This window comes from Eurosta solidaginis, chromosome 1 (assembly GCF_040869045.1).
Source record: "Eurosta solidaginis isolate ZX-2024a chromosome 1, ASM4086904v1, whole genome shotgun sequence".
NCBI lineage: Eukaryota > Metazoa > Arthropoda > Insecta > Diptera > Tephritidae > Eurosta > Eurosta solidaginis.
Genome location: NC_090319.1, coordinates 291,544,028 through 291,570,389, shown reverse-complemented (window position 1 = coordinate 291,570,389; position 26,362 = coordinate 291,544,028). Strand labels below are relative to the sequence as shown.

The following is a 26,362-nucleotide window of genomic DNA, read 5'->3' as shown; positions in this document are numbered from 1 at the left end:
GACAAGGTACAATCAGCCGATTTACGGTGGGTTTTTATCTTTCGCAAAATAAGCTTCACAGCAAAAAGAACATAAATTGTAATAGTAGGGCATGCACTTGTTCATCCATATTTTCAATATAAGTTTGCGTATGTGTTTTACCAAGTCCTCGCTACCATAATTGAATAGCTCCACAGGCAGTCTTTAAGCCCGTCATAGTAGGGGGGAAACATATATTCCGGCCTCAGGTTTATCATCTTCCCTGGGCGTCTCCTTGCTCTCTCCGTAAAGAAGTCGTCTCTAGACATCAGTAACCAGGGCGCCGCTTTGTTTTTACTGGGGTTTTCTTTGCCCCTATTGGGGGCATTATCTCTTTTAACTCGCGCCTGCGTCCAAAATATCTTCGTTTGCCTTGAAGGTAGCCCTGTACTTAATGCAATTTTTTTCGGTTGAAATGCATCATTCCTTATCGTAATAGTTGTTTTTCTGTAGTCCCCGGTGACCAATTCTCTTTCTCGGTGGCGGTAGTATTTAAGCGATATACTCCCACTGCTCCTGAATTCCATCGACTTGACTTTCCCACAGAGAGAATGTTTTATCATCGAAATGCAAGGTCATTGATAGTCTTTTACGTTTGCAGCCTTTTGAGGTATAGGTTTATTTGTGTTTTTCGTTCCTTGCTTTAAGCCGATATTAAATGAACTCACGGTAGATTTCCCACTCTACTAAGGAGAATAAAAATATAAGAACATTAGTTGCATGTGATCAAGCAAGCAGAAGAAAACGTGATTGGAAGCAGGGGCCTACAAATATTCGAATAACATGTGCAAATCCTGTGTTATAAGACTTACAAATATTGCTCATATCCCCAAAGTGAGACATATTAAGGCTCATGATGTGCATATTAATGAGACACGGCCTTCTAGCGTCACACACAGCCGCATTCGTGTGGTGGCAGCGTGCTCCGCCTACCACTGCGAGGATTCTTGGTTCACTCCTCGGGCAAAACAACATTTAAGAAACAAATTTTTTCAATTATAAGAAAGTGTTCTAAGCAGGGTCGCCCTTCGGTAGTGATTTGCCAGGCACTCCGAGGGTATTTCTGCCATGAAAAGCTCCTGAGTAAAAACTTATCTGCCTTGCAGATGTCACTCGGATTTGGATAAAACATGTATTTCCCGATATGCCAATTTGTAGGAATAATTGAGAACAACACGACGCAAATTCGAAGAGAAGTTCATCCTAAAATCCCTTCGGCGGTTATCGCGCATTACATTTATATATTTTATGACAGCTCTATACAATTTTGGCAAAAAAAAGAATACTTATATATGAACATCTCGTGAAACTTCAGGCTTCGAGATGTTAAATTTGGAAAAAAAAATTAAGAAAGCACTCTTATCCGAATAGACGGTTGTATGAGAGATATATTTTTTATAATAGTTCGAACCGATCGGTTCCGCGAAATGATTAATCGAACAATCAAATATACTCGTTTACCAAATTTCATCAACATATCTCAAGACTTGAGGGACTAGTTTGCGTTCATATAGACAGACAGGCAAACGCACAGACAGACGGACATTACTTAATCAACTCAGCTCATCATCCTAATCATGTCATAAAAAAATCATTAAAAAACAAAGAAATTAGAGATTATTAATGTTAATGGAAGTTTAACAGGTCTGTTTTCAACTCTTTATATTAAAGCTTTTTACAGAAACTCCCCATAAAAAGTCTTAGAGAATTGTTGTTTGAATTTTCCACTCAATTCACCAATTTTACCAGCAGCTGCTGTGAAGACATTTCAAAATTGTCTCCATGCATTTATCTTTCAATCAGGATAAGCAAACTGATGTATACACACACATCGAAACACTACACTTGAAAATGGAAATGAATGTGAATACTTATGTACATTTTATACGGCAATAGAGAATACACCGGATAATTGCATAAATTTATTACTTAAACGCAACTTAACTTCCACTTCCTTGATCGCGCAAAGGACAGACTGAAAAATGCAAAGAAACTTTCATTAAAAGTCCAGTAAGTGCCTGTGTGATAAATAAAAAAATCTCAAAGATGGAAAACCAAGATGTGCATTAGGAAAAAAATTATCACAAGTGTAAAGCATAAGAAAACATCAAAATGTATTCAAAGAGCGTATAGAACAAAGCAAATGCGGTTGAAAGGAAAATGGCAAGTAAGAAAAAGCAAACGCCAATACAAACATTGGCATATCTTATGCAAACAAAAGTGAAAATATCGTCGCTAGAATTATTTTGGAATGCCAACTTAAACTGAAATACGAGAATGAGCAAAACTACATACATTTGGATGACCCTGTGTGACTTAGGTTGTTAGTTTTGTAAAAAATTTTCAACTCAGTTCGTTTTGTTTGATGGAAAAGTCATAAGTCGAGTTTGAAATTTTCAAGTTATTAAGTTGACTAAAAAATTCTTTATAGGTATTACACTTTATTTTTCTGTACTGATGTCAGCACGCGTAGGCCTGAACTAAGAAATTACCTTATATATTAGGCCGACAGTCCAAGACCATGCAATAGAAGACTGACATATAAACAGTTATATTCAATGCACACCTTAATGATGGCCTAACTCACGTCTTCAAAAATATCACAGATCTATACAACATATAAAATAGATACTACACATTTTAGTCGTTTAAATTTGGTACTAATAGATTGATTAGGAATACGCCCATACAATCTAATATTTTGAAGTATGTATAGAGGCTACTAGACATTATTTTATTTTATTTTATTTTATATTATTTTATTTTATTTTATTTATTTATTATTACGGCGTTTTAAGCCTAAAACTTAGATTATTACAATTTATAAGTATATTTAAATAAAAATAGGATTTCTAAAATTTGGGCTGTCGGAATGCATGAGATTCCGATCAGCACAGGAGCGGGCGGTCCCAACGGGCGAATTCTGGAGTCATCTTATTGGGAGGTTGGAAAGAACGTGTTCTCAATCCTGCCCTACTCCAAGATTTATGGTTACATAGTTTAATTATTTATGTTGTCGGAATGAAATAGATTCCGATCAACACATATGACTCGGATCCCAGAGCTATAAGGCACTTTTATTTGAAGGTCGGAAAGAACGTATCTCCAATCCTGTCCTGATCCAAAACTTAAGATTACACAGTTTTAGTATTTATGCTGTCAGAATGCATTTGATTCCGATCAACACAAAAGCTAGCCGCTCAGCAGAATGAGCCACTCTTATCGGACGGTTGAAAGGACGTGTTTCCAATCCTCCCTGCACCAGCTTTTATATAAATATAATTAATTAGATCGCGGGTTCGAATCGAGCTCAAGGCCTAACAATAATTATTTTATTATTATTATTGTTATGATAAATTTTTTCTTAATTGAAAAAATTAATAAATCATCAATTATCAATTGGCAAGGACCAGAATAGAAGTAAGATTAATTAAGGCAAAAAAAACCGCTGTGATGGCTGAATGGTTATAGAAGCGGCGCCTAAACGTTGCCAATGAAGGAATTTAGCAGTTCCCAAAATCGATCTATACAACGAGCTTTGGCAGTTGTCTAAATTTTTTCTTTCTTCTATTCTATTTTAAAAATTTTTTCAATTAAGAAAAAATTTATCATAACAATAATAATGATAAAATAATTTTTGTTAGGCCTTGTGCTCGATTAGAAACCGCGATCTTACAAATCAGTAGGCCGATATAACAACAAAAAAAATTATAATTAATTACAATATATTATTGTTTTATTATTTCTGTAGGAATAGACGTGATTCTCATGAACACTCCAACTGTTTGTCTGAGGCGATTTTGTCGGACACTCGTCCCCAATTTGATTGCGAGCGATATATTTGATAACTAAACCCGCGCCTCTGCATACGGAAAATAATTTGTTCAATTTCCATCACAAAAATATGCTTAGGTTATTTCCAGGAACACCTAGAATCATTAGACAAAATTCATGGCATTCCATGTTGTTGTTCAAAAGTTATAAGTGCCCAAGCAAACAGACATTGAATTTTATAGATAAAGATGACATCGCATTTTTCGTCAACTCTACCGCAAGTTCAATAAGCCATTCCGCGCCGCTCTAAAATTGAACGCTGCAACATATTCTGACTATTCGATATAAAATTCAATTCCACAATTAGAATACAAGCACCAAGGATTGTGAACGAGCTTTTCTGAAAACCGGAAAAAAATTGGAATTGTCAGTAACAGAGTCATGACAGGCTACATAACCGAGAACATGCAGACTACCTAGCCAAACAAGGTACTATAGCGGCATTCAGTGATCAACAACACTTTTGTGGGTTCACAAAGACAGACACTAGAGAAACTATAAGTAACTGTGAAACAAAGTGGTTCAGACAACACTTGATTTAAATTTTCCATATATCCGGCCACGATACTATCATTGAAACTAATGTATCTTAGCAGAGAGGACCTACGAACTCTCACTGGGTGCTTAGCGGGATACTTTAGTATACAAATATCACCTTAGTTAGTGGATAAAATCCGAAATACAAATCTATCGCTTTTAAGAGCTGAAGGATGAAACGATGGTTCACATTCTCTACAAATGCGTCGCTCTCACAATGCAGCGACTCTTCCATCTAGGTGGAGTGATTCTAAATCCCTTCGTAATATGGAGTAAAGCCTGAGAAGGAACTTAAATATTTGAAAGACTTCACATACGATAATAGTTTGATAGGTCAAGCACAACAGATCTATATGAAGGTGGCAGTGCATCGATAATAATAATAAAAATAATAATAATTTACTTAATTAATTAGCGCTTAGCTGCTTAAACGGTAATGGCCATTCAACAAGGCGCACCAGTCTCTTTTTTGCTCTTTAATCGTTTTCCATCTGATCCCTCCAGTGGAGTTAATGCCGCCCTCTTCCTGTGCTTCCGTAGGCAGGTTCCGATAAACATGCTCTCTTAGCCGGTGCAAAATCTTTATTTCGCAAAACATGGCCTATCCACCGAAATTGCCGCGCAGATGACGTTAGGAGTTGACGTTAAAAATGTAGGTCCCGTCTGGCCAATTTGAAGGAAAAATTAAAAAGGAGTATGACCATATTGGAAGAGAAGCTGGGTCAAAATTCTCTTCGGAGGTATATGTGCGTTGTAATTATTTACTTATTTTGGTATCTGCGTAAAGCTTGTACAGCTCATCATTTAATGTTGCCATGGTCCATGATTCTGCATCATATTTCAGGCCGGGTAAGATAAGTGACTTGTAATGCATTATTTTCGACGATTTGCTATGCGAACATAGCTCCAAACTGCCCACATATTAAATTTCAAGCAAATCGTGTTGTTTTTTGGAAAGCCCGTCCGCCATTTTAAATCGACCAATTTTAAATTTTTAACACAAATCTCAAATTCGTATTCAACGACCTCAGAAATCACCTTGTATCAAGTTTTGTTGAAATATATTAAAGTTTGACATTGATATTGAGTTTTTTTCGCTTGACAATACGACCCAAACCACTGTGCGTCGCTGCTTGCTGCCTTCTAGTAAACGTATTTTACTCCGGATTGTGCAGCCAGATTTAGGTCAGCTTTTACAATTACCATGGCTTTCCCCGGATAAGTTCTAAAACCCTTAAGTTATGTAAGAAATTATCAATATTATGAAATGGAACTTAAGCCCCCATTACTGATACTTAGCATAGACTTGACTTGACTTGGCGTAAACTTGGCAACTTAGCCACGATTATACTCCACTTGGCGCATAAAATCTGGCATCATAATCAGCGTTGAAATTTATTTTTAAATAAATGTCAATTTGTATGACAAAATGTCAAAATGAAATGGAAACAAACAAATGGCATCTCAAAATGTAAACGTCACTTAGAACTTACATAGAAAATCAAAATTCAACAGACTTCTAAGTCAAGTTAAGTTTTGAGTAATTAGTAACATGCAATATTGATTTAACAGAACTGTAAGTGACAGTTCGCAAGCCAAGTCAAGTCTATGTTAAGTATCAGTAATGGAGCCTTAAAAAGATGCGAAAATGTTTGGACCTTACTATAATTGAGGTCAAATAAGAGCAAACGCGAAAATAAAGTCCTTTTTTTCATTGGCTTATAAATTATAACATTCTTAAATATTTAAATAAGCTTTCTCGGGTAACCAACATGGTTTCTTATCTGAAAGATCTACTGTTTCATATCTGACGGTTTTCATGATTACTGCCTTTATGCATTCAATATGCCAAGCATTGCATCACAATGGCACAGTTTATACAGACTTCTCAAAAACCACTGATAAACAATCACAAAGATCACCAACCTTCGCGCAACATTTCTGGCGATCTTTCAATTCTATCTCTCTATTTGCATGCTCATTTTCTAGTGATGAAAATGCTTCCAATTATTGCCTCCTCGAGAGTTCTCAAAGGCAAAGGAAATCATTTGCAAATTAATATTGCAACTTCATCTGTTATAATGGATTAACTTCATGGTTCCTCCTTAAAATTTACTGCCACTTCATTTCTCCAAATAGCTGTGTTAATATAAAATCGAGTACATTTATGGAACGTTAAGATATGCGATAGTAGAGCTATGGTTACTGAAACGCTTTCTTCGCCCGATGTAAAGCCAAACCGCAGTTCGAGAGCCTTAAAACCTGTAGTGGTTTTCTTATTTTTATAATATGATTTATTCATTCTTAACACATTTGGCAATATTTATGAGCGCAAGGACAGTAGAAGAAAATCCACATATATACTCACATAAGAGCGGCTTGAAGGTTGTAATGGATTAAGCCGTTTAACAAATCACACCATCCGCTTCTTTGTAGGCTCATTGGTTACATGAATTGAACTTTAGATCGTATTCAGCTTAATACTGTCAACGAAATTAGGGTGGCCCTCTTCTTTTGGCCGGAGTATAATTTTTCATAGCCATCATATCACTGTGTACAGCTCACCAAGAAATCATCGCCGTCATACAGGCGTTAATCTTTCGAACAACATTTCTCTCGAACACTCTCAGAGTCACCTTATCTTAGTTGTAGAACTTGATTTCCCTTTGCCAATAATACTTTACTTCCAATTAAAAGTTGCACTCTAACACAAAATAACAAAAGTGGAATTTTACAGTACCTAATATGCCAAAACGATTCTGGCATTAATATCTTAAAATTTTTAATACATATTTTTTTTTAACGAGTGAATATTGATATTCAATGGTTGTTTTCTGTGCATTTTCGGCTATTGAAAACTACTAGCTCCCAGCAATTAGAAACCTTTTGTAAGAAGCGACTAAAATACCCGATTGATTCAAGGGTCACGTATCCGTGGCGAATCCCCTTTCTAAAACAGCCGCTGTTCTGTTGACCACAAATTCCTCATTGTGCTAGGGTATGGAGATCGGGATAGCCTAGAGGGTTCAATGTGGTCATATCAGATCGCTTCCGAGATGGTCGGGCTAGTTCATTCAACAAAAACAACAACAACAACATGCTGTGTTCGCACCTGAAGTCTACTCGTAATCACACATAATATGTAAATAATCCGTTTGTTGAAATATCCATTAATACTTCCTCAGTAATTTTCTAAAAATATTTTTGATCAAAACTTTCAACATAATTGGATGCAGTCATATTACGTGTACAGGTTGGCTCAACAGCTTTTTGACGCGGTGCTATTGAAGAATTTATGTTTTTGTTTTAGTTTATTTAGAAAAGTGAAAAAAAAAAAACTAATGTAGAAAGCTAAACAAGAGCTGGTACTGTTTTACAAACAGTCTTTTGACTCTCTTTGTACATCTTTTTTCAAAAGCCAACTGAAATATAAGTAATTGAACTATATATCGTATATGTATATATGTACATGCATATACAGAACAAATAGTAGTTGGTGATATTAGAGAAAGTTTTTATCATCCCTATTAGAGCGCCAATAAAGAGGTTTACTAAAGCGTTCTCAAAATCAGCGGTAACACCCACATTGGTTAACAACTTGTGCTTCGATGTCCCGTTGGGTTGTCACACGTATAATTTGTACCTATATACATACATACATACATTTATACAAATTCGCACAAATGACGACATGCTTGGTGTGATAAGCATAAGAAATATGAGCTCAGGATATAAATTGTGTCAGCGGTGAAATGATAAAAAACCACTTAAAGGCGCAAACAATAGAAACAACGTTAATGGCGAAAAGAATGAGAATGAATGCGAGAGGTAAATAGGAAGTGAAAGATAGGCGGTTATGCAGCATTATAAGGACAAAAGCGAAACATCCAAGAAGACAATTGTGTTGACAATGCTAATAAGGCGACCGCAGCCACAATGATGACGACGACGACAGTAGCGAGTGATAGCAAGGAATTTGCTGGCATCATCAACTGAGCAAACGAAAGCAAATGGCAATTGAAATGGCTGAAAGCATACAACTCCATGGGCAATTGACCTACCGCAATAGTAACAAGTAAAAACGGGACTATCTTCGGCTGTGCCGAAGACTTCATACCTTTCATGAATGGGGCTGAGCAATAATCTTATCCCGCTCGTAATCTCCGAATAATCGGATGTATAAGATAAGAAATATATAGTGAACAGATCTACATACCTTAACGATTTTTATACTCAGTTGAGCAGAGCTCACAGAGTATATTAAGTTTGATTGGATAACGGTTGGTTGTACATATATAAAGGAATCGAGATAGATATAGACTTCCATATATCAAAATAATCAGGATCGAAAAAAAATTTGATTGAGCCATGTCCGTCCGTCCGTCCGTCCGTCCGTCCGTCCGTCCGTTAACACGATAACTTGAGTAAATTTTGAGGTATCTTGATGAAATTTGGTATGTAGGTTCCTGAGCGCTCATCTCAGATCGCTATTTAAAATGAACGATATCGGACTATAACCACGCCCACTTTTTCGATATCGAAAATTTCGAAAAACCGAAAAAGGTCGATAATTCATTATAAAAGACAGATAAAGCGACGAAACATGGTAGATGAGTTGAACTTATGACGCAGAATAGAAAATTAGTAAAATTTTGGACAATGGGCGTGGCACCGCCCACTTTTAAAAGAAGGTAATTTAGAAGTTTTGCAAGCTGTAATTTGGCAGTCGTTGAAGATATCATGATGAACTTTGGCAGGAACGTTACTGCTATTACTATATATGCGCTCAATAAAAATTAGCAAAATCGGAGAAGGACCACGCCTACTTTTAAAAAATTTTTTTTTAAAGTAAAATTTTAACAAAAAATTTAATATCTTTACAGTATATAAGTAAATTATGTCAACATTCAACTCCAGTAATGATATGGTGCAACAAAATACAAAAATAAAAGAAAATTTCAAAATGGGCGTGGCTCCGCCCTTTTTCATTTAATTTGTCTAGGATACTTTTAACGCCATAATTCGAACAAAAACTAACCAATCCTTTTGAAATTTGGTATGGGCATAGATTTTATAACGTTAACTGTTTTCTGTGAAAATGGGCGAAATCGGTTGATGCCACGCCCAGTTTTTATACACAGTCGTCCGTCTGTCCTTCCGCATGGCCGTTAACACGATAACTTGAGCAAAAATCGGCATATCTTTAATGAACTTAGTTCACGTGCTTACTTGAACTCACTTTATCTTGGTATGAAAAATTAACGAAATCCGACTATGACCACGCCCACTTTTTCGATATCGAAAATTACGAAAAATGAAAAAAATGCCATAATTTTATACCAAATACGAAAAAAGGGATGAAACATGGTAAGGTAATTGGATTGTTTTATTGACGCGAAATATAACTTTAGAAAAAACTTTATAAAATGGTTGTGACACCTACCATATTAAGTAGAAGAAAATTAAAAAAGTTCTGCAGGGCGAAATAAAAAACCCTTAAAATCTTGGCAGGTACTACATATATAAATAAATTAGCGGTATCCAACAGATGATGTTCTGGGTCACCCTGGTCCACATTTTGGTCGATATCTGGAAAATGCCTTCACATATACAACTACCACCACTCACTTTTAAAACTCTCAATAATACCTTTAATTTGATACCCATATCGTACAAACTTATTCTAGAGTCACCCCTGGTCCACCTTTAAGGCGATATCTCGAAAGGGCGTCCACCTATAGAACTAAGTCCCACGGCCTTTTAAAATACTCATTAAAACCTTTCATTTGATACCCATATCGTACAAACATATTCTAAAGTCACCCCTGGTCCACCTTTATGTCGATATCTAAGGATTACTCCCTTTTAAAATACTCATAAACACCTTTCATTTGATACCCATATCGTATAAACGCATTCCAGAGTCACCCCTGGTCCACCCTTATGGCGATATCTCGAAAAGGCGACCACCTATACAACAACCACCACTCCCTTTTAAAACCCTCATTAATACCTTTAATTTGATACCCATATCGTACAAACACATTCTAGAGTCACCCCTGGTCCACCTTTTTGGCGATATTTCGAAACGGCATCCACCTATAGAACTAAGGCCCACTCCCTTTTAAAATACTCATTAACACCATTCGTTTGATGCCCATATTGAACAAACAAATTCTAGGGTCACCCCTGGTCCACCTTTATAGCGATATCTCGAAACGGCGTCCACCTATGGAACTAAGGATTACTCCCTTTTAAAATACTCATTAACACCTTTCATTTGATACCCATACCGTACAAACGCATTCTAGAGTCACCCCTGGTCCACCTTTATGGCGATATCTCGAAAAGGCGACCACCTATACAACAACCACCACTCCCTTTTAAAACGCTCGTTAATACCTATAATTTGATACCCATATCGTACAAACACATTCTAGAGTCACCCCTGGTCCACCTTTGTGGCGATATCTCGAAACGGCGTCCACCTATGGAACTAAGGATTACTCCCTTTTAAAATACTCATTAACACCTTTCATTTGATACCCATATCGTACAAACGCATTCTAGAGTCAACCCTGATCCACCTTTATGGCTATATTCCTAAATGGCGTCCACCTATAGAACTATGGCCCACTCCCTCATAAAATACTCTTTAATGCCTTTCATTTGATACACATGTCATACAAACATATTCCAGGTTTTCCCTCGGTTCATTTTCCTACATGGATATTTTCCCTTATGTTGTCACCATAGCTCTCAACTGAGTATGTAATGTTCGGTTACACCCGAACTTAACCTTCCTTACTTGTTAAGATAAATATAAAATAAAAAACAGGTAGGTAATCTGTGCGAGGATGCAAAGCTTCACGTTTTTTGTGGTCTGCATGTAAAAACTATGACTACGAATCACGTATTTCAAAAATATATGACGTAAACGTAACTATTTGATGAAATTTGATGAATTTTGAAGCTTGTAGCCGTAAAAAAGGGGCAAAAATGGCAGTTTATATGAAGTATATAATATATATACCACCGATCTCTATGATTTTTTCAGACAACAATAGCCGTGTTTTTTAACACGCGCGTATACGTTTCGTTTGCGCGTGTTAAAAAACGCCTATCTTCGCTTAGATAATGCTTACGAGACCCATCTAGCGGCTGTGGTAAAACAACTAGCTACAGCAACAGGGTGTACCGAAAAGCGGAGACGCAACGCTCTGATGGCCATAGGGTATAACATATAGCTGAATCAGTTGCGATGAATTGTGGACACACATATAATACATAGAATTAGTGTACAGGGTGAAACAAAGACACATATTTCAGTTACATCTGAGTATAATGCGTATTGAAATTTAGTAGGACAAAATTTATGCGCAGCAATTTCAGAGGTGTATTTATAGTTTGTCTCTTAGCAGTCAATATAAAGTTTAAGCGTAAACGGATATACGCGTGTTAAAAAACACGGCTAATATATGCTATATACGTAAGCATTTTGTGAAATTTGAAGCTTCTAGCTGTTAAAACGGGGCAAAAATTGCGCAAGGTTTCTTATCTGAACAATCGGTTGTATGAGATATATACTATGTATACCACCGATCTCAATGATTTTTTCAGACATCAATATATGCTATACACGTAAGCAATCAGTGAAATTTGAAGCTTATAGCTGTTAAAATGGGGTAGAAATTGCGAAAAGTTTCTTATCTGAACAATCGGTTGTATGAGATATATACTATATATACAACAGATCTCTATGATTTTTTCAGACAACAATATATGCTATATACGTAAGCATTTTGTGAAATTTGAAGCTTCTAGCTGTTAAAACGGGGCAGAAATTGCGCAAAGTTTCTTATCTGAACAATCGGTTGTATGAGATATATACTATGTATACCACCGATCTCATCAATTTTTTCAGGCAACAATACGTGCAATATACGAAAGTATATGGTGAAGTTTGAAGCTTCAATCTGTTAAATTGGGTAAAATATTACAAAAATCCCCTTTTTCTGAAAAATCGGTTGTATGGAGGATATACGCTATAGTGGTCCGATCCGGTCGGTTCCGACAAATGTCTAATCGGACACCCAAATACACCCGCTCACCAAATTTTATCAAGATACCTCAAAAATTGAGGGACTAGTTTGCATACAAACAGACAGACGGACAGACGGACATGGCTAAAACAACTCAGCTCTTCAACCTGATTATTTCGGTATACTTAATGGTGGGTCTATCTATTTTCCTTTAAGGACTTACAATTTTCGGTTTCGTGACGAAATTAATATATCATTTCATTTTCATGAAAGGTATAAAAAGCAATGGATATAAAACATAGTACAAGAATAAAACATAGAAACGTATAAAGCTATGCAAGTGCATCTGGCTAAGTAAGCAAAATTTGCAATGAAAAAGTGGACATTATTTTCGGTTAAAAAAAAGGAGATTGGCAGGAAAAAATACGTAGCGGAAGATAATTTTGACTAGAAAATTTCAAACAATATAAAGCTCAAGACTTAAAGTGTGGTGCTCTTATAATAAGTCCACACTTATCATACCTTGCGAAAGAGCAATTAAATGTAAAATTTTAATTGTTATGCAAAAATGTAAATTAAACAATAAAAGCTAAGTATTAGTAAATTTATAGTTAGTAAGCTTGTATATTAACAAATAAAGTAAATTTTATTATAGCTATCAAAGCAAATAAAATTTCTAATTTACAAAGGCTATATTCTGGTTCAAAAGGCTTGAAACGATGCAATTAAGATTAGAATCATGCTACAATCACGCATATTTACTGTTGTAATTGGCTATTAACAATAGAGTATATAGAGCCAGAATACAAAGATTTTTACTTTATACAATCAAAATATTATGGTACATAGTATTTTGAATGAGATCTAATACTTAATCTTTCGTGAGGGTAAAATCGTATAAATGGAATAAAAACGAATATTGCTGGAAGGGGAATAATAAAATGAATACAACTTCAGCTACCATTATAAAACTAACTGCGAATAGGTAACTTTAAGTACGAGGAACGTTATCGGCGAGAATGGGGAAAATCACAATTTTGGTGTGTTAGTGAAAATAATTTAGTATTAATCAGACCTGTTTAATAATGATTAAAAATTGCAATGATTATTAATTATGTTATTGGCAGTGGAGACGTATTACAAAATTTGCGGTCATTTATGGTACCTAAGACATGTTTCTGAATTTCATTTCTTTATCATCCAGCTTTTCGAAAGCTGAGTAACAAAAAAATTTAGAAATAAATATGAGCAAATCTCGCTATTTGAATATATGTAAATAATAATAATGAAATAATAGTGAATAGCGGAAGCATTGCTTATAATGCACTGTTAGAAAATTCAAATCCACTTATTAAGTTCTATTGAACGAGCCTTAAAATATTTCACAATTGGATTAAAAAAATATAAATAGTACTAGAAGAACCGGCGGATGTTGCCCTGCCCCAAAATTGACCTATCTGCATACATTTTATTAAGCTTTTTCTGTCTGACTCTGCCCTCCCCCCTCTTCACTTTTTCCCAATCCTTTTATTCACTCCTCCCTCCGTCTTTTTCGCTTTATCTATCTCCATCTCCGTTTTATTCTATCTCTTTATCAATCTCCTTGTCCTTCTATCTTTTCTTTTCTCTCAATTTTTTCTCATTCTTCTGCATCCCTTATTGCCTGTCCCAGACGGTGGAATGTATTTTATTCCAGTCCCAGTCCCACTCCGAGTCTCTTTCCCAGTCCTATTCCTAAACCCAGTCCCAGTCCGTCTCTGGATAATATATTACTCTGTACTAAAGCACTCATCAACAACTTTCATTTGATATCCATATTGTATAAACACTGTCTAGGCATTCACTGGCCCACGTTTTGGCCTATATCTCGAGGCCCCATTCACCCAGGGGTATGAAAATTACTCTGTACTGAAGCACTCATCAACAACTTTCATTTGATATCCATATTGTATAAACACTGTCTAGGCATTCACTGGCCCACGTTTTGGCCTATATCTCGAGGCCCTATTCACCCAGGGGTATGAAAATTGCTTTCTGCTAAAGCACTCATCAACAGCTTTTATTTGATATCCATATTCTATAAACACATTCTAGGGGTACCCGGGTCTACGTTTTGGCCTATATCTGGAGACCTTAGTCATCCAGAGGTATGAAAATTACCCTCTAATAAAGCACTCAACAACAGCTTTCATTTGATATACACATTCTATAAAAACATTCTAGGGGTACCCGGGTCCACGTTTTGGCCTATAGCTCGAGACCCTAGGGTATGAAAATTACCCTCTACTAAAGCACTCATCAACAGCTTTCATTTGATTTCAATATTCTATAAACACATTCCAGGGGTACCGGGGTCCACGTTTTGGCCTATAGCTCGAGACCCTAGTCACCCAGGGGTATGAAAATTACCCTCTAATAAAGCACTCAACAACAGCTTTCATTTGATATCCACATTCTATAAACACATTCTAGGGGTACCCGGGTCTACGTTTTGGTCTATATCTCGAGACCCTAGTCACCCAGGGGTATGAAAATTACCCTCTACTAAAGCACTCATCAACAGCTTTCATTTGATATCCATATTCTATACACACAATCTAGGGGTACCCAGGTCCACGTTTTGGCCTATAGCTCGAGACCCTAGTCACCCAGGGGTATGAAAATTACCCTCTAATAAAGCACTCAACAACAGTTTTCATTTGATATCCACATTATATAAACATATTCTAGGGGTACCCGGGTCTACGTTTTGGCCTATATCTCGAGACCCTAGTCATCCAGAGGTATGAAAATTACCCTCTAATAAAACACTCAACAACAGCTTTCATTTGATATCCACATTCTATAAACACATTCTAGGGGTACCCGGGTCTACGCTTTGGCCTATATCTCGAGACCCTAGTCACCCAAGCGTATGAAAGTTACTCTCTACTAAAGCACTCATCAACAGCTTTCATTTGATATCATTATTATATAAACACATTCTAGGGATACCCGGGTCCACGTTTTGGCCTATAGCTCGAGACCCTAGTCACCCAGGGGTATGAAAATTACTCTCTACTGAAGCACTCATCAACAGCTTTCATTTGATATCCAGGTCCACGTTTTGGCCTATATCTCGAGACCCGAGTCACCCAGGGGTATGAAAATTACCCTCTACTAAAGCACTCATCCGCAGCTTTCATTTGATATCCATATTCTATAAACACATTCTAGGGGTACCCGGGTCTACGTTTTGGCCTATATCTCGAGACCCTAGTCACCCAGGGGTATGAAAATTACCCTCTACTAAAGCACTCATCCGCAGCTTTCATTTGATATCCATATTCTATATACACATTCTACGGATACCCAGATCCACGTTTTGGCCTATATCTCGAGACCCCAGTCACCCAGTCACCTATCATATATTTCAAGTTAGATCAGATTACATACGGGGTGCAAAACAAATTCAAAATCGATTCAGTAGTTTAGGAGTCCATTGGCCTCAAACATAGTTTTTTATACATTAAGATAAATACCATCAATACGTTTGTCAGATCTTCCATTTAAGTTACCAATCAGGAATATTGTGAAAAAAAAAATGAGTTTGAAATTCTTACGTTAATATATTTTTCCGCTTTGGAACCACTGTGCGGCAGCCGCCGACATTTTATTACTTCGGAGAGAGCATAGCTCTTTGAATTTTGGAGGAAGTTGTTTTTGCATAGATAGAAAGGTTTGAGAACAAGGCAATTTTTGTCTCTAAAATTAAAACTTTTCGAATCTACTTAAAAGAACTTCTTAAACATATTTTTGAAATGAAATTTCACAGAACCACATAACGATAATATACATTCACATGTCTCAGTATTCTAAAAAAAAAAGTTCACGAACCAGGCGCACTACTTAAAACGCTTTCAGCGCACTCATATTTTTAACTTTATTAGTTATATAATTTTGTTTTTTGTTAGCAAAAAGTTTAACAAAACCAACGCATTATGAATATCAAATAGCACTAAAAAAATGGAATTATGTACAAAATCATTCAAGAAAATTGGCTATCTGTTATGCATTGAAGTGAGATATTGCCATTATATGCTCATTAATATTTTTTATCAGCATTGAACAAAAATATGCAAGACTAATAAAAAAAAGTTAGGTTAAAAACTCAATAGAACGTACACAGAACAAGAAGAAGAAAAACGAAGCTTATAAAAAACAAACAGTGGGCGTGATGTGACGCCCCCGCAAATGCAATATGCAGCCCACGCTGATGCCATCAATGCTCAGTGACCAACAGCAAAAAAAAAAAACACAAAAAACTAGCTGTCGATGGTAGCGCTACGCTCAACAAGCGGAAGATAAAAATTATTATTTTTTTAACGTTTGTAGAAAATTTCACACCCGAGCAAATTTTTAAGATTTTCCAAAGAAACAAACTTTCCCCAACTTGATATTTCTCGCAATCATTTTTTGCACTTATTTTCGTTTTCTTTATTCTTTTCCACAAAACAAGTAGTATACATCTGGGCTTCGCCTTTTGGTTCGCAAATATAAAATATAGCAAAGACTCCGGCTGAATATTTTTTAACATTTTAATTTTTTCTAGCGAATTCCACGAATTCGCTTTTCTTGGCGCTTTGTTAAATATTTTTTTGTATTTCTCCTGCCGTTAACTTCCTGTCGTCAAACGACAGCTACGAAAAATCAGCAGAAAAAATTGTATGTTAACAGTTCATTCACTTTAAATTTGTTGTTTGTCACAAGTAATTTAAATTTATAAATTTATATTAATATCGTTTAGGAAGCGTTTCTATTGAATTTGCAGCTGCTAAGAGACCGTGATGTCCAATTGTGTAGGCGTTGTAACATCCGCTGATAACAAGATTTTCTTTTTAGAGTTATTTTATTGCTTTTTCTGTTTTGTTGGTATTACCCTGATTACAGCTAAAATATGTTTCTGTAAACGCAAATTATGTGCATTTGGTTGGGTGCCGCAGCTGGGGAGCTAAGGAATAACCCACTGCGACACTTTTATGATGGTCCGTTGTGTTAACAGATACTCTAACGGTGAATATAGCTTCCAGTTAATAGTGAATCAATGCGGGCAACTATCAAGCTACAAGTGCCACATGCTACGATCTTTGAAATTTCCTCCGGAAAGTAGAATACATCTCGACCGAGATGTTTTGCCTCGTTTTCGCAGAGACTGGACAGTGGTTCCTCTTTGTCGACACAGCTGAGGCTATCCGTATATTATAGCACACCACATTTCCTCCCCTTTAATTGGGTAATGTCCCATTAGCACTACAATACCTACGAATTGAAGGGCTTTTGTAAACCCTATTAGGTCCGCTGAGCCAGAAAGACTTCAACACAAAGTAAGAGATGGTGACAGCTCAGTGTTTTCCAAGATCGCTCAAAGTTCACCTAATCCTTAACATATCAGCCAGTAGCCAGGTGTGTTCTTATGCTTTGATATCAAAATAATTTGTATCAAAAGATGTCACAGCATTTGAGATCAATCAATTGCTTGCAGCCCTCAACCTTACAGTGGCAGAGCTTAGAGCTTTGGCAGCCCTCTGACTATACGTGTGATATTAGATTCCGTTGGAAGATAGCATCCCATCTAGCGCATCATTTCGTGTGGCGACTTCCGACTGTAAGACGCTGCAGTGAACAGGCAGGCTGAATTTGCGACACGCGTGGAGCTCATGGGAGAATACTAGGGTAGATATTAAGCTCTCTTATAGCCAAAGGCAGATAGCATCCTATCCGCCGGGAGCACATTGCAGTTACCGAGTGGACTGAATTTGCGGTTAACATCGAAGTCACGGTATAATACTCGAACCCCGAAAGCCATTCCTGCAGTCTGTATCTATCTGAGAACAGATTCACCAGACTCCCACACAATATTCGTTAATATTCCAATCTGTTCGTTCTTTTTAGGAAATATGGGTGGTCAATGTGACAAAAAGAGCGAAGAACGGCGCACAGTAATTTGTCCTTCCACGGATGAAATTGAAGTCGGTCAGAATGCTGCAGTACCTTAACTATAACCAAGCCGTATGAACGCCATTGATAAGTATCGACTACTTCGTATGGCCAATGTACTCATAAAAAATTGCCGCTGGTAAAGCATTGTAGAATGCTCATTCTATCTTAAGAAAGTCAACCAGCGCAATTTCTTTGTTCTCGAGGGATTCCTCTATCAGTTTGAAACCGAAGGAAGGGCAGTTCACATGGTCTATGAATAAGAGCTTTTGTAATGTCTGTATGCAGCTACATATATGTGAGAAAGTTCAATAATCTCACACGCGTGCAATGATGTGCAGATCTCTGCTTAACATGAAACTTTAAAAAGTTTTCACTTTCAATTTGGAAGCTTATTCACATAAGAATTTTTTTTTTAATTTATACATCCAGCAGATAGCCCATTTCTTTTATCGTTTTGTTGAAATTCGATCAGGAGGCGTTATCTTGTTCTGAGAATTTTGAGATTTTTAGTAAATGAGCCGAATATTGTAACGAATCTGATTATTCTGCATTTTCTTTTATTGTTTGAATCGCTGAACTTTGGCTTTAAGCAGACATAAACATAGTCCAGCGAATTAAAACGCATAGGCTACGCTGGCTAGGCCATGTTATGCAAAGAAAACATTTTCGTAAGAATCCGCCTATGGAAGCAGGGCAAGAGGGCGGCACCCACTCCGCTGTAAGGACCAGGTGGAAAATGATTTAAACTTCATTGGTGTGACCAGTTGGTAGAGGGAATAATCGACTGGCGCGCCTACTTGGACGGCCATAATCGTTTAAACTGTTAAGCGCCAGTTAATTTAGTAAGTTTGAAACACTGAACTCTCGAAAAAGTAACTCAAATATTCAAACAAGCAAAATAATCTTTATTAGCAACAGAACTATGGTAGTAGTATTTACGATTGAACTACTCGCGCTAAGCAGCAGTTAATGTAACGTACGTACAAAAAACGTCTCAGCTGACACGACCTATCTTACGAATGTGCAATGTAAACGAATACTCACCGACGTTCAACGCACGTACGTGCGTAGCCTGGAACGCAGAAATCAGAACCAGATCGCTCTCTCACTAGACAGAATTGCCTACACTGTTAATACAACAACAACAACAGAGTTGCCTAGTAAACTTTTGCGAGCTAAGTTTTGACCGTTTGCAGTTTTTATGCAAAAACACCTAATTAAAGTTTGAAATAATGTAAAAATATATCGAAATAATTATGTAACTTATAAAATTATGTAATTACTTATTTAATATTAATTCCAGCCTTTTACAACATACAAAATTAAAATAGAACAAGTAAGGAAGGTTAAGTTCGGGTGTAGCCGAACATTACATACTCAGTTGAGAGCTATGGTGACAACATAAGGGAAAATAACCATGTAGGAAAATGAACCGAGGAAAACCCTGGAATGTGTTTGTATGACATGCATATCAGATGAAAGGCATTAAAGGTATTTTATGAGGAAGTGGGCCATAGTTCTACAGGTGGACGCCATTTAGGGATATAGCCATAAAGGCGGATCAGGTTTGACTCTAGAATTCGTTTGTACGATATGGGTATCAAATGAAAGATGTTAATGTGTATTTTAAAAGGGAGTAATCCTTAGTTCCATAGGTGGACGCCGTTTCGAGATATCGCCATAAAGGTGGACCAGGGGTGACCCTAGAATTTGTTTGTACAATATGGGCATCAAACGAAAGGTGTTAATGAGTATTTTAAAAGGGAGTGGGCCTTAGTTCTATAGGTGGACGCCGTTTCGAAATATCGCCACAAAGGTGGACCAGGGGTGACTCTAGAATGTGTTTGTACGATATGGGTATCAAATTAAAGGTATTAATGAGGGTTTTAAAAGGGAGTGGTGGTTGATGTATAGGTGGTCGCATTTTCGTGATATCGCCATAAAGGCGGACCAGGGGTGACCCTAGAATTTGTTTGTAAAATATGTGTATCAACAGAAAGGTGTTAATGAGTATTTTAAAAGGGAGTAATCCTTAGTTCCATAGGTGGACGCCGTTTCGAGATATCGCCATAAAGGTGGAGAAGGGGTGACCCTAGAATTTGTTTGTACAATATGGGTATCAAAAGAAAGGTCTTAATGAGTTTTTTAAAAGGGAGTAATCCTTAGTTCCATAGGTGGACGCCGTTTCTGGATATCGCCATAAAGGTGGGCCAGGGGTGACTCTAGAATTCGTTTGTGCAATATGGGTATCAAACAAAAGGAGATAATGGGTATTTTAAAAGGGAGTGGGCCTTAGTTCTATAGGTGGACGCCTTTTCGAGGTATCGCAATAAAGGTGGACCAGGGGTGACTCTAGACTTTGTTTGTGCGATATGGGTATCAAATGAAAGGTGTTAATGAGTATTTTTAAAAGGGAGTGGGCCTTCGTTCTATATGTGTTCGCCTTTTCGAGATATCGCCATAAAGGTGGACCAGGGGTGAATTTAGAATATGTTTGTACGATATGGATATCAAATGAAAGGTGTTAATAAGTATTTTAAAAGGACGTGGGGCTTATTCTATAGGTGGACACCTTTTCGAGATATTGCCATAAAGGTGGACCGGGGGTGACTCTAGAATGAGTTTGTACGATATGGGTATCAAATTAAAGGTATTAATGAGAGTTTTAAAAGGGAGTGGTGGTAGTTGTATATGTGAAGGCGTTTTCCAGATATCGACCAAAATGTGGACCAGGGTGACCTAGAACATTATCTGTTGGATACCGCTAATTTATTTATATATGTTATACCTGCCAAGATTTTAAGGGTTTTTTATTTCGCCCTGCAGAACTTTTTCATTTTCTTCTACTTAATATGGTAGGTGTCACAACCATTTTATAAAGTTTTTTCTAAAGATATATTTCGCGTCAATAAAACAATCCAATTACCTTACCATGTTTCATCCCTTTTTTCGTATTTGGTATAGAATTATGGCATTTTTTTCATTTTTCGTAATTTTCGATATCGAAAAAGTGGGCGTGGTCATAGTCGGATTTCGTTCATTTTTCATACCAAGATAAAGTGAGTTCAAGTAAGCACGCGAACTAAGTTCATTAAAGATACGTCGATTTTTGCTGAAGTTATCGTGTTAACGGCCATGCGGAAGGACAGACGGACGACTGTGTATAAAAACTGGGCGTGGCATCAACCGATTGCGCCCCTTTTCACAGAAAACAGTTAACGTCATAAAATCTATGCCCTACCAAATTTCAAAAGGATTGGTTAATTTTTGTTCGACTTATGGCGTTAAAAGTATCCTAGACAAGTTAAATGAAAAAGGGCGGAGCCACGCCCATTTTGAAATTTACATTTATTTTTGTATTTTGTTGCACCACATCATTACTGGAGTTGAATGTTGACATAATTTACTTATATACTGTAAAGATATTAAATTTTTTGTTAAAATTTTACTTAAAAAAAAATTTTTTTTAAAAGTGGGCGTGGTCCTTCTCCGATTTTGCTAATTTTTATTAAGCGTACATATAGTAATAGGAGTAACGTTCCTGCCAAATTTCATTATGATATCTTCAACGACTGCCAAATTACAGCTTGCAAAATTTTAAATTACCTTCTTTTAAAAGTGGGCGGTGCCACGCCCATTGTCCAAAATTTTACTAATTTTATATTTTGCGTCATAAGTTCAACTCACCTACCAAGTTTCGTCGCTTTATCTGTCTTTTGTTATGAATTATCGCACTTTTTCGGTTTTTCGAAATTTTCGATATCGAAAAAGTGGGCGTGGTTATAGTCCGATTTCTTTCATTTTAAATAGCGATCTGAGATGAGTGCTCAGCAACCTACGTACCAAATTTCATCAAGATACCTCAAAATTTACTCAAGTTATCGTGTTAACGGACGGACGGACGGACGGACATGGCTCAATCAAATTTTTTTTCGATCCTGATTATTTTGATATATGGAAGTGTATATCTATCTTGATTCCTTTATATATGTACAACCAACCGTTGTCCAATCAAACTTAATATACTCTGTGAGCTCTGCTCAACTGAGTATAAAAAGTCGATATTGCCATAAGCGTTCATTCAAACAGGACAATGGTAACATTTCTTCGTTGCCACTGCGGGCATAAATTTCACTCAAACATGTGTACGTACAGCATGCGTATACGTACGTTACACACGTCGGTGCATAACTACAGCTTTATTCCCTTACGAAGCTTCAAAATCAAACTGAATGACTATTCCTAAGCTTGCGCTGCTTTCATACGCTCACATGTCTCGTTCACTCATTTCTCCCACGGTCTTAGCTTGCGCTGATTTTATACACTCACATGTCTCGTTCGCCTATTTCTCTCATGGTGTAGACTCTTCACAAACAGCCTTTTTGAATGGTTGCCTATTTTGTGCTCGTTTCTATATCTCATATTGAATGCTGCCTATTATGTGTATGCCTGTGTAATATGCGCTCGTTATTGCCGTGTACATCTCTGCATATCACATTCCCTGGTTTTACATACTATGTACATATATGTGTGTGTGGCTGTTTTCTATTTCATCTGATTACCTTGCTGTTGACGTTGTATTGCATTTATTACTAGCGGCATAGTGACTTATCGAAACTGCTAATATTCGCCATAATATCAAGTTAAATTTTCACGCTGAACGAATTATTGGCTAGAAGACGAAAAATATTAACTAAAATAAGATTTCGGTTAAAATTTAACCAATTATTAATGAAACACGCATCCCATTTTTATTTAATTCAGAGCTATTTTGATTTGTTTATACTTAATATTTTAATGCTAGTTTATATCATTTTTCAATTTCTTTTTAGCTTCGATGTTCGGGGGAGAGCCTTCGAAAAGGCCCTATACTGGTCAGATACAAATTCATTTGGACCGCGCGCCTACTTTGTGACAAATAAGCAACCTGCAAAATTAACAGTTGAAAATATTCAACTAGACGATGAAGGCGTAAGTACATATGTATATAGCCAAATACAAATCTGTGGCAGTTCGGCAAAACAATTTATCTCCATTTAAGAAAATGATGATAAATAAACATATATTTGAAAGGCTACCAGCTACTCATTACTGTGGCTAACTATATTTTGAAGCAAACATTTATCTTAGTTAGAGTTAGTTTGTTTTGCCATATTGCCATAGAAATATATGCAAACTTATATTGAGCTTTTCATGAAAAATGTTCCCACTTAAAAGCTTGATAAAAATCTCAAATATACACCAAAGTTGATAGAATTGTTGTTATTGTAGGGTAGATTAACTGTAAAAAGTACGGAGTGATAGAAGGATTCGAAACTTAGATCTAAAAAAATTGTTTGGCATTCTTTGAAAATAAAAAACAAAAATTGTTTACCAAATTTTTGCAACAGTTTTTGCTACTTTTCGCAATCTTTTGCTGGGGCGGTTTCGATTTTGAATACCCTTCATCAAATTTAAATGGTATACTAAGTTTTTTGCGAATTTTAAAACTGCAAATCCTTTAAGGAAGAGAGATAGACCCACCAATAAGTACATCGGACCACTATAGCCTATATCCCACATATAACCCAACCGATTTTTTAGAAAAGAGGATTTGCATCATATCTTCCTCAATTTAGTAGATTGAATATTTCACCATAAGCTTTCGTATATGGAACATATTGTTATCTCAGAAAATCGAAGATGTCGGTCGTATAGATAGCATATATCCCCTGCAACGGATTTTTCAGATAAGAAGCTTTTCGAAATTTCTGCCCCATTTCGACAGCCAGAAGCTTAAAATTTCACTAAATTCTTACTTATAAAGTATACATTGTTGGATGAAAAAATCGTAGAGATTTGTCGTATTTAAGCATATATCCCATACAACCGATTGTTCAAAGAAGAAACGTTTCGCAATTCCTGCCCCATTTTAATAGCTAGAAGCTTCAAATTCCGCCAAATATCTACGTACATAGTTTATTGTTTGTTATCAGAAAAACCATATCGATCTCATATGTATAGTTCTAAAATCATATATGTAATACTCCATGGTTAAATAATGAGATGTTTGCTCGGAAAATATTAGTATTAGAAATGGGAAACAGTTTACAAATACCCGAAAAGAAATGATTTGCATAATTCCTCAGAACAGTTTTTAAACGGTTTTATTTAGGTTGACCTGACAGGCTGCACGGCTGCACGGCCAGCGCGAATTTTTATACTCAGTTGAGCAGAGCTCACAGAGTATATTAAGTTTGATTGGATAACGGTTGGTTGTACATATATAAAGGAATCGAGATAGATATAGACTTCCATATATCAAAATAATCAGGATCGAAAAAAAATTTGATTGAGCCATGTCCGTCCGTCCGTCCGTCCGTCCGTCCGTCCGTCCGTTAACACGATAACTTGAGTAAATTTTGAGGTATCTTGATGAAATTTGGTATGTATATTCCTGGGCACTCATCTCAGATCGCTATTTAAAATGAACGATATCGGACTATAACCACGCCCACTTTTTCGATATCGAAAATTTCGAAAAACCGAAAAAATGCGATAATTCATTGCCAAAGGCGGTTAAAGCGATGAAACTTGGCAGATGGGTTGACGTTATGACACAGAATAGAAAATTAGTAAGATTTTGGACAATGGGAGTGGCACCGCCCACTTTTACAAGAAGGTAATTTAAAAGTTTTGCAAGCTGTAATTTGGCAGTCGTTGAAGATATCATGATGAATTTTGGCAGGAACGCTACTACTATTACTATATATGTGCTAAATAAAAATTAGCAAAATTGGATGAAGAACACGGCCACTTTTTAAAAAATTTTTTTTTAAATTCAAATTTTAACAAAAAATTTAATATCTTTACTGTATATAAGTAAATTAAGTCAAAATTCAACTCCTGTAATGATATGATACAACAAAATACAAAAATAAAAGAAAATTTCAAAATGGGCGTGGCTCCGCCCAGTTTCATTTAGTTTGTCTAGAATACTTTTAATGCCATAAGTCGAACAAAAATTTACCAATCCTTCTCAAATTTGGTAGGGACATAGACTCTATGACGGTAACTGTTCTCTGTGAAAATGGGCGAAATCGGTGGAAGCCACGCCCAGTTTTTATACACAGTCCACCGTCTGTCCTTCCGCTCGGCCGTTAACACAATAACTTGAGCAAACAACGATATATTTTTACTAAACTTAGCCCGCCTACTTAACTGAACTCACTTTATCTTGGTATAAAAAATGGCCGAAATCCGACCATAACCACGCCCACTTTATCGATATCGAAAATTACGAAAAATGAAAAAAATGCCATAATTCTATACCAAATACGAAAAAAGGGATGAAAAATGGTAACTGGATTGGTTTATTGACGCAAAATATAACTTTGGAAAAAACTTTGTAAAATGGGTGTGACACCTACCATATTAAGTAGAAGAAAATGAAAAAGTTCTACAAGGCGAAATCAACAGCCCTTGGAATCTTGGCAGGAATACTGTTAGTGGTATTGTATATATAAATAAATTAGCAGTACCCGACAGATGATTTTCTGGATCACCTGGTCCACATTTTGGTCGATATCGAGAGAACACCTTCACATATACATCTAAGGGCCACTCGCTTTTAAAACCCTCATTAATACCTTTAATTTGATATCCATATCGTACAAACACATTCTAAAGTCACCCCTGGCCCACCCTAATGGCGATATCTCGAAAAGGCGTCCACCTATAGACCTAATGCCCACTCCCTCTTAAAATGCTCAGTAACACCTTTCGTTTGATACCCATATCGTACAAACATTCTAGAGTCACCTCTGGCCCACCCTAATGGCAATATCTCGAAAAGGCGTCCACCTATAGACCTAATGTCCACTCCCTCTTAAAATGCTCAGTAACACCTTTCGTTTGATACCCATATCGTACAAACATTCTAGAGTCACCCCTGGCCCACCCTATTGGCGATG

The 26,362-nt window shown here is 36.5% G+C and overlaps 1 protein-coding gene across 1 annotated transcript in view; it reads left to right on the top strand.

Moving 5' to 3' along the window:
- Positions 1–26,362, top strand: part of side-III (sidestep III) — a 733,037-nt gene that overhangs the window by 469,563 nt on the left and 237,112 nt on the right. The window contains exon 4 of the mRNA XM_067767231.1: positions 23,243–23,381. Coding sequence (XP_067623332.1) covers positions 23,243–23,381 — 139 coding nt within the window. The remainder of the gene's footprint in view (positions 1–23,242; positions 23,382–26,362) is intronic.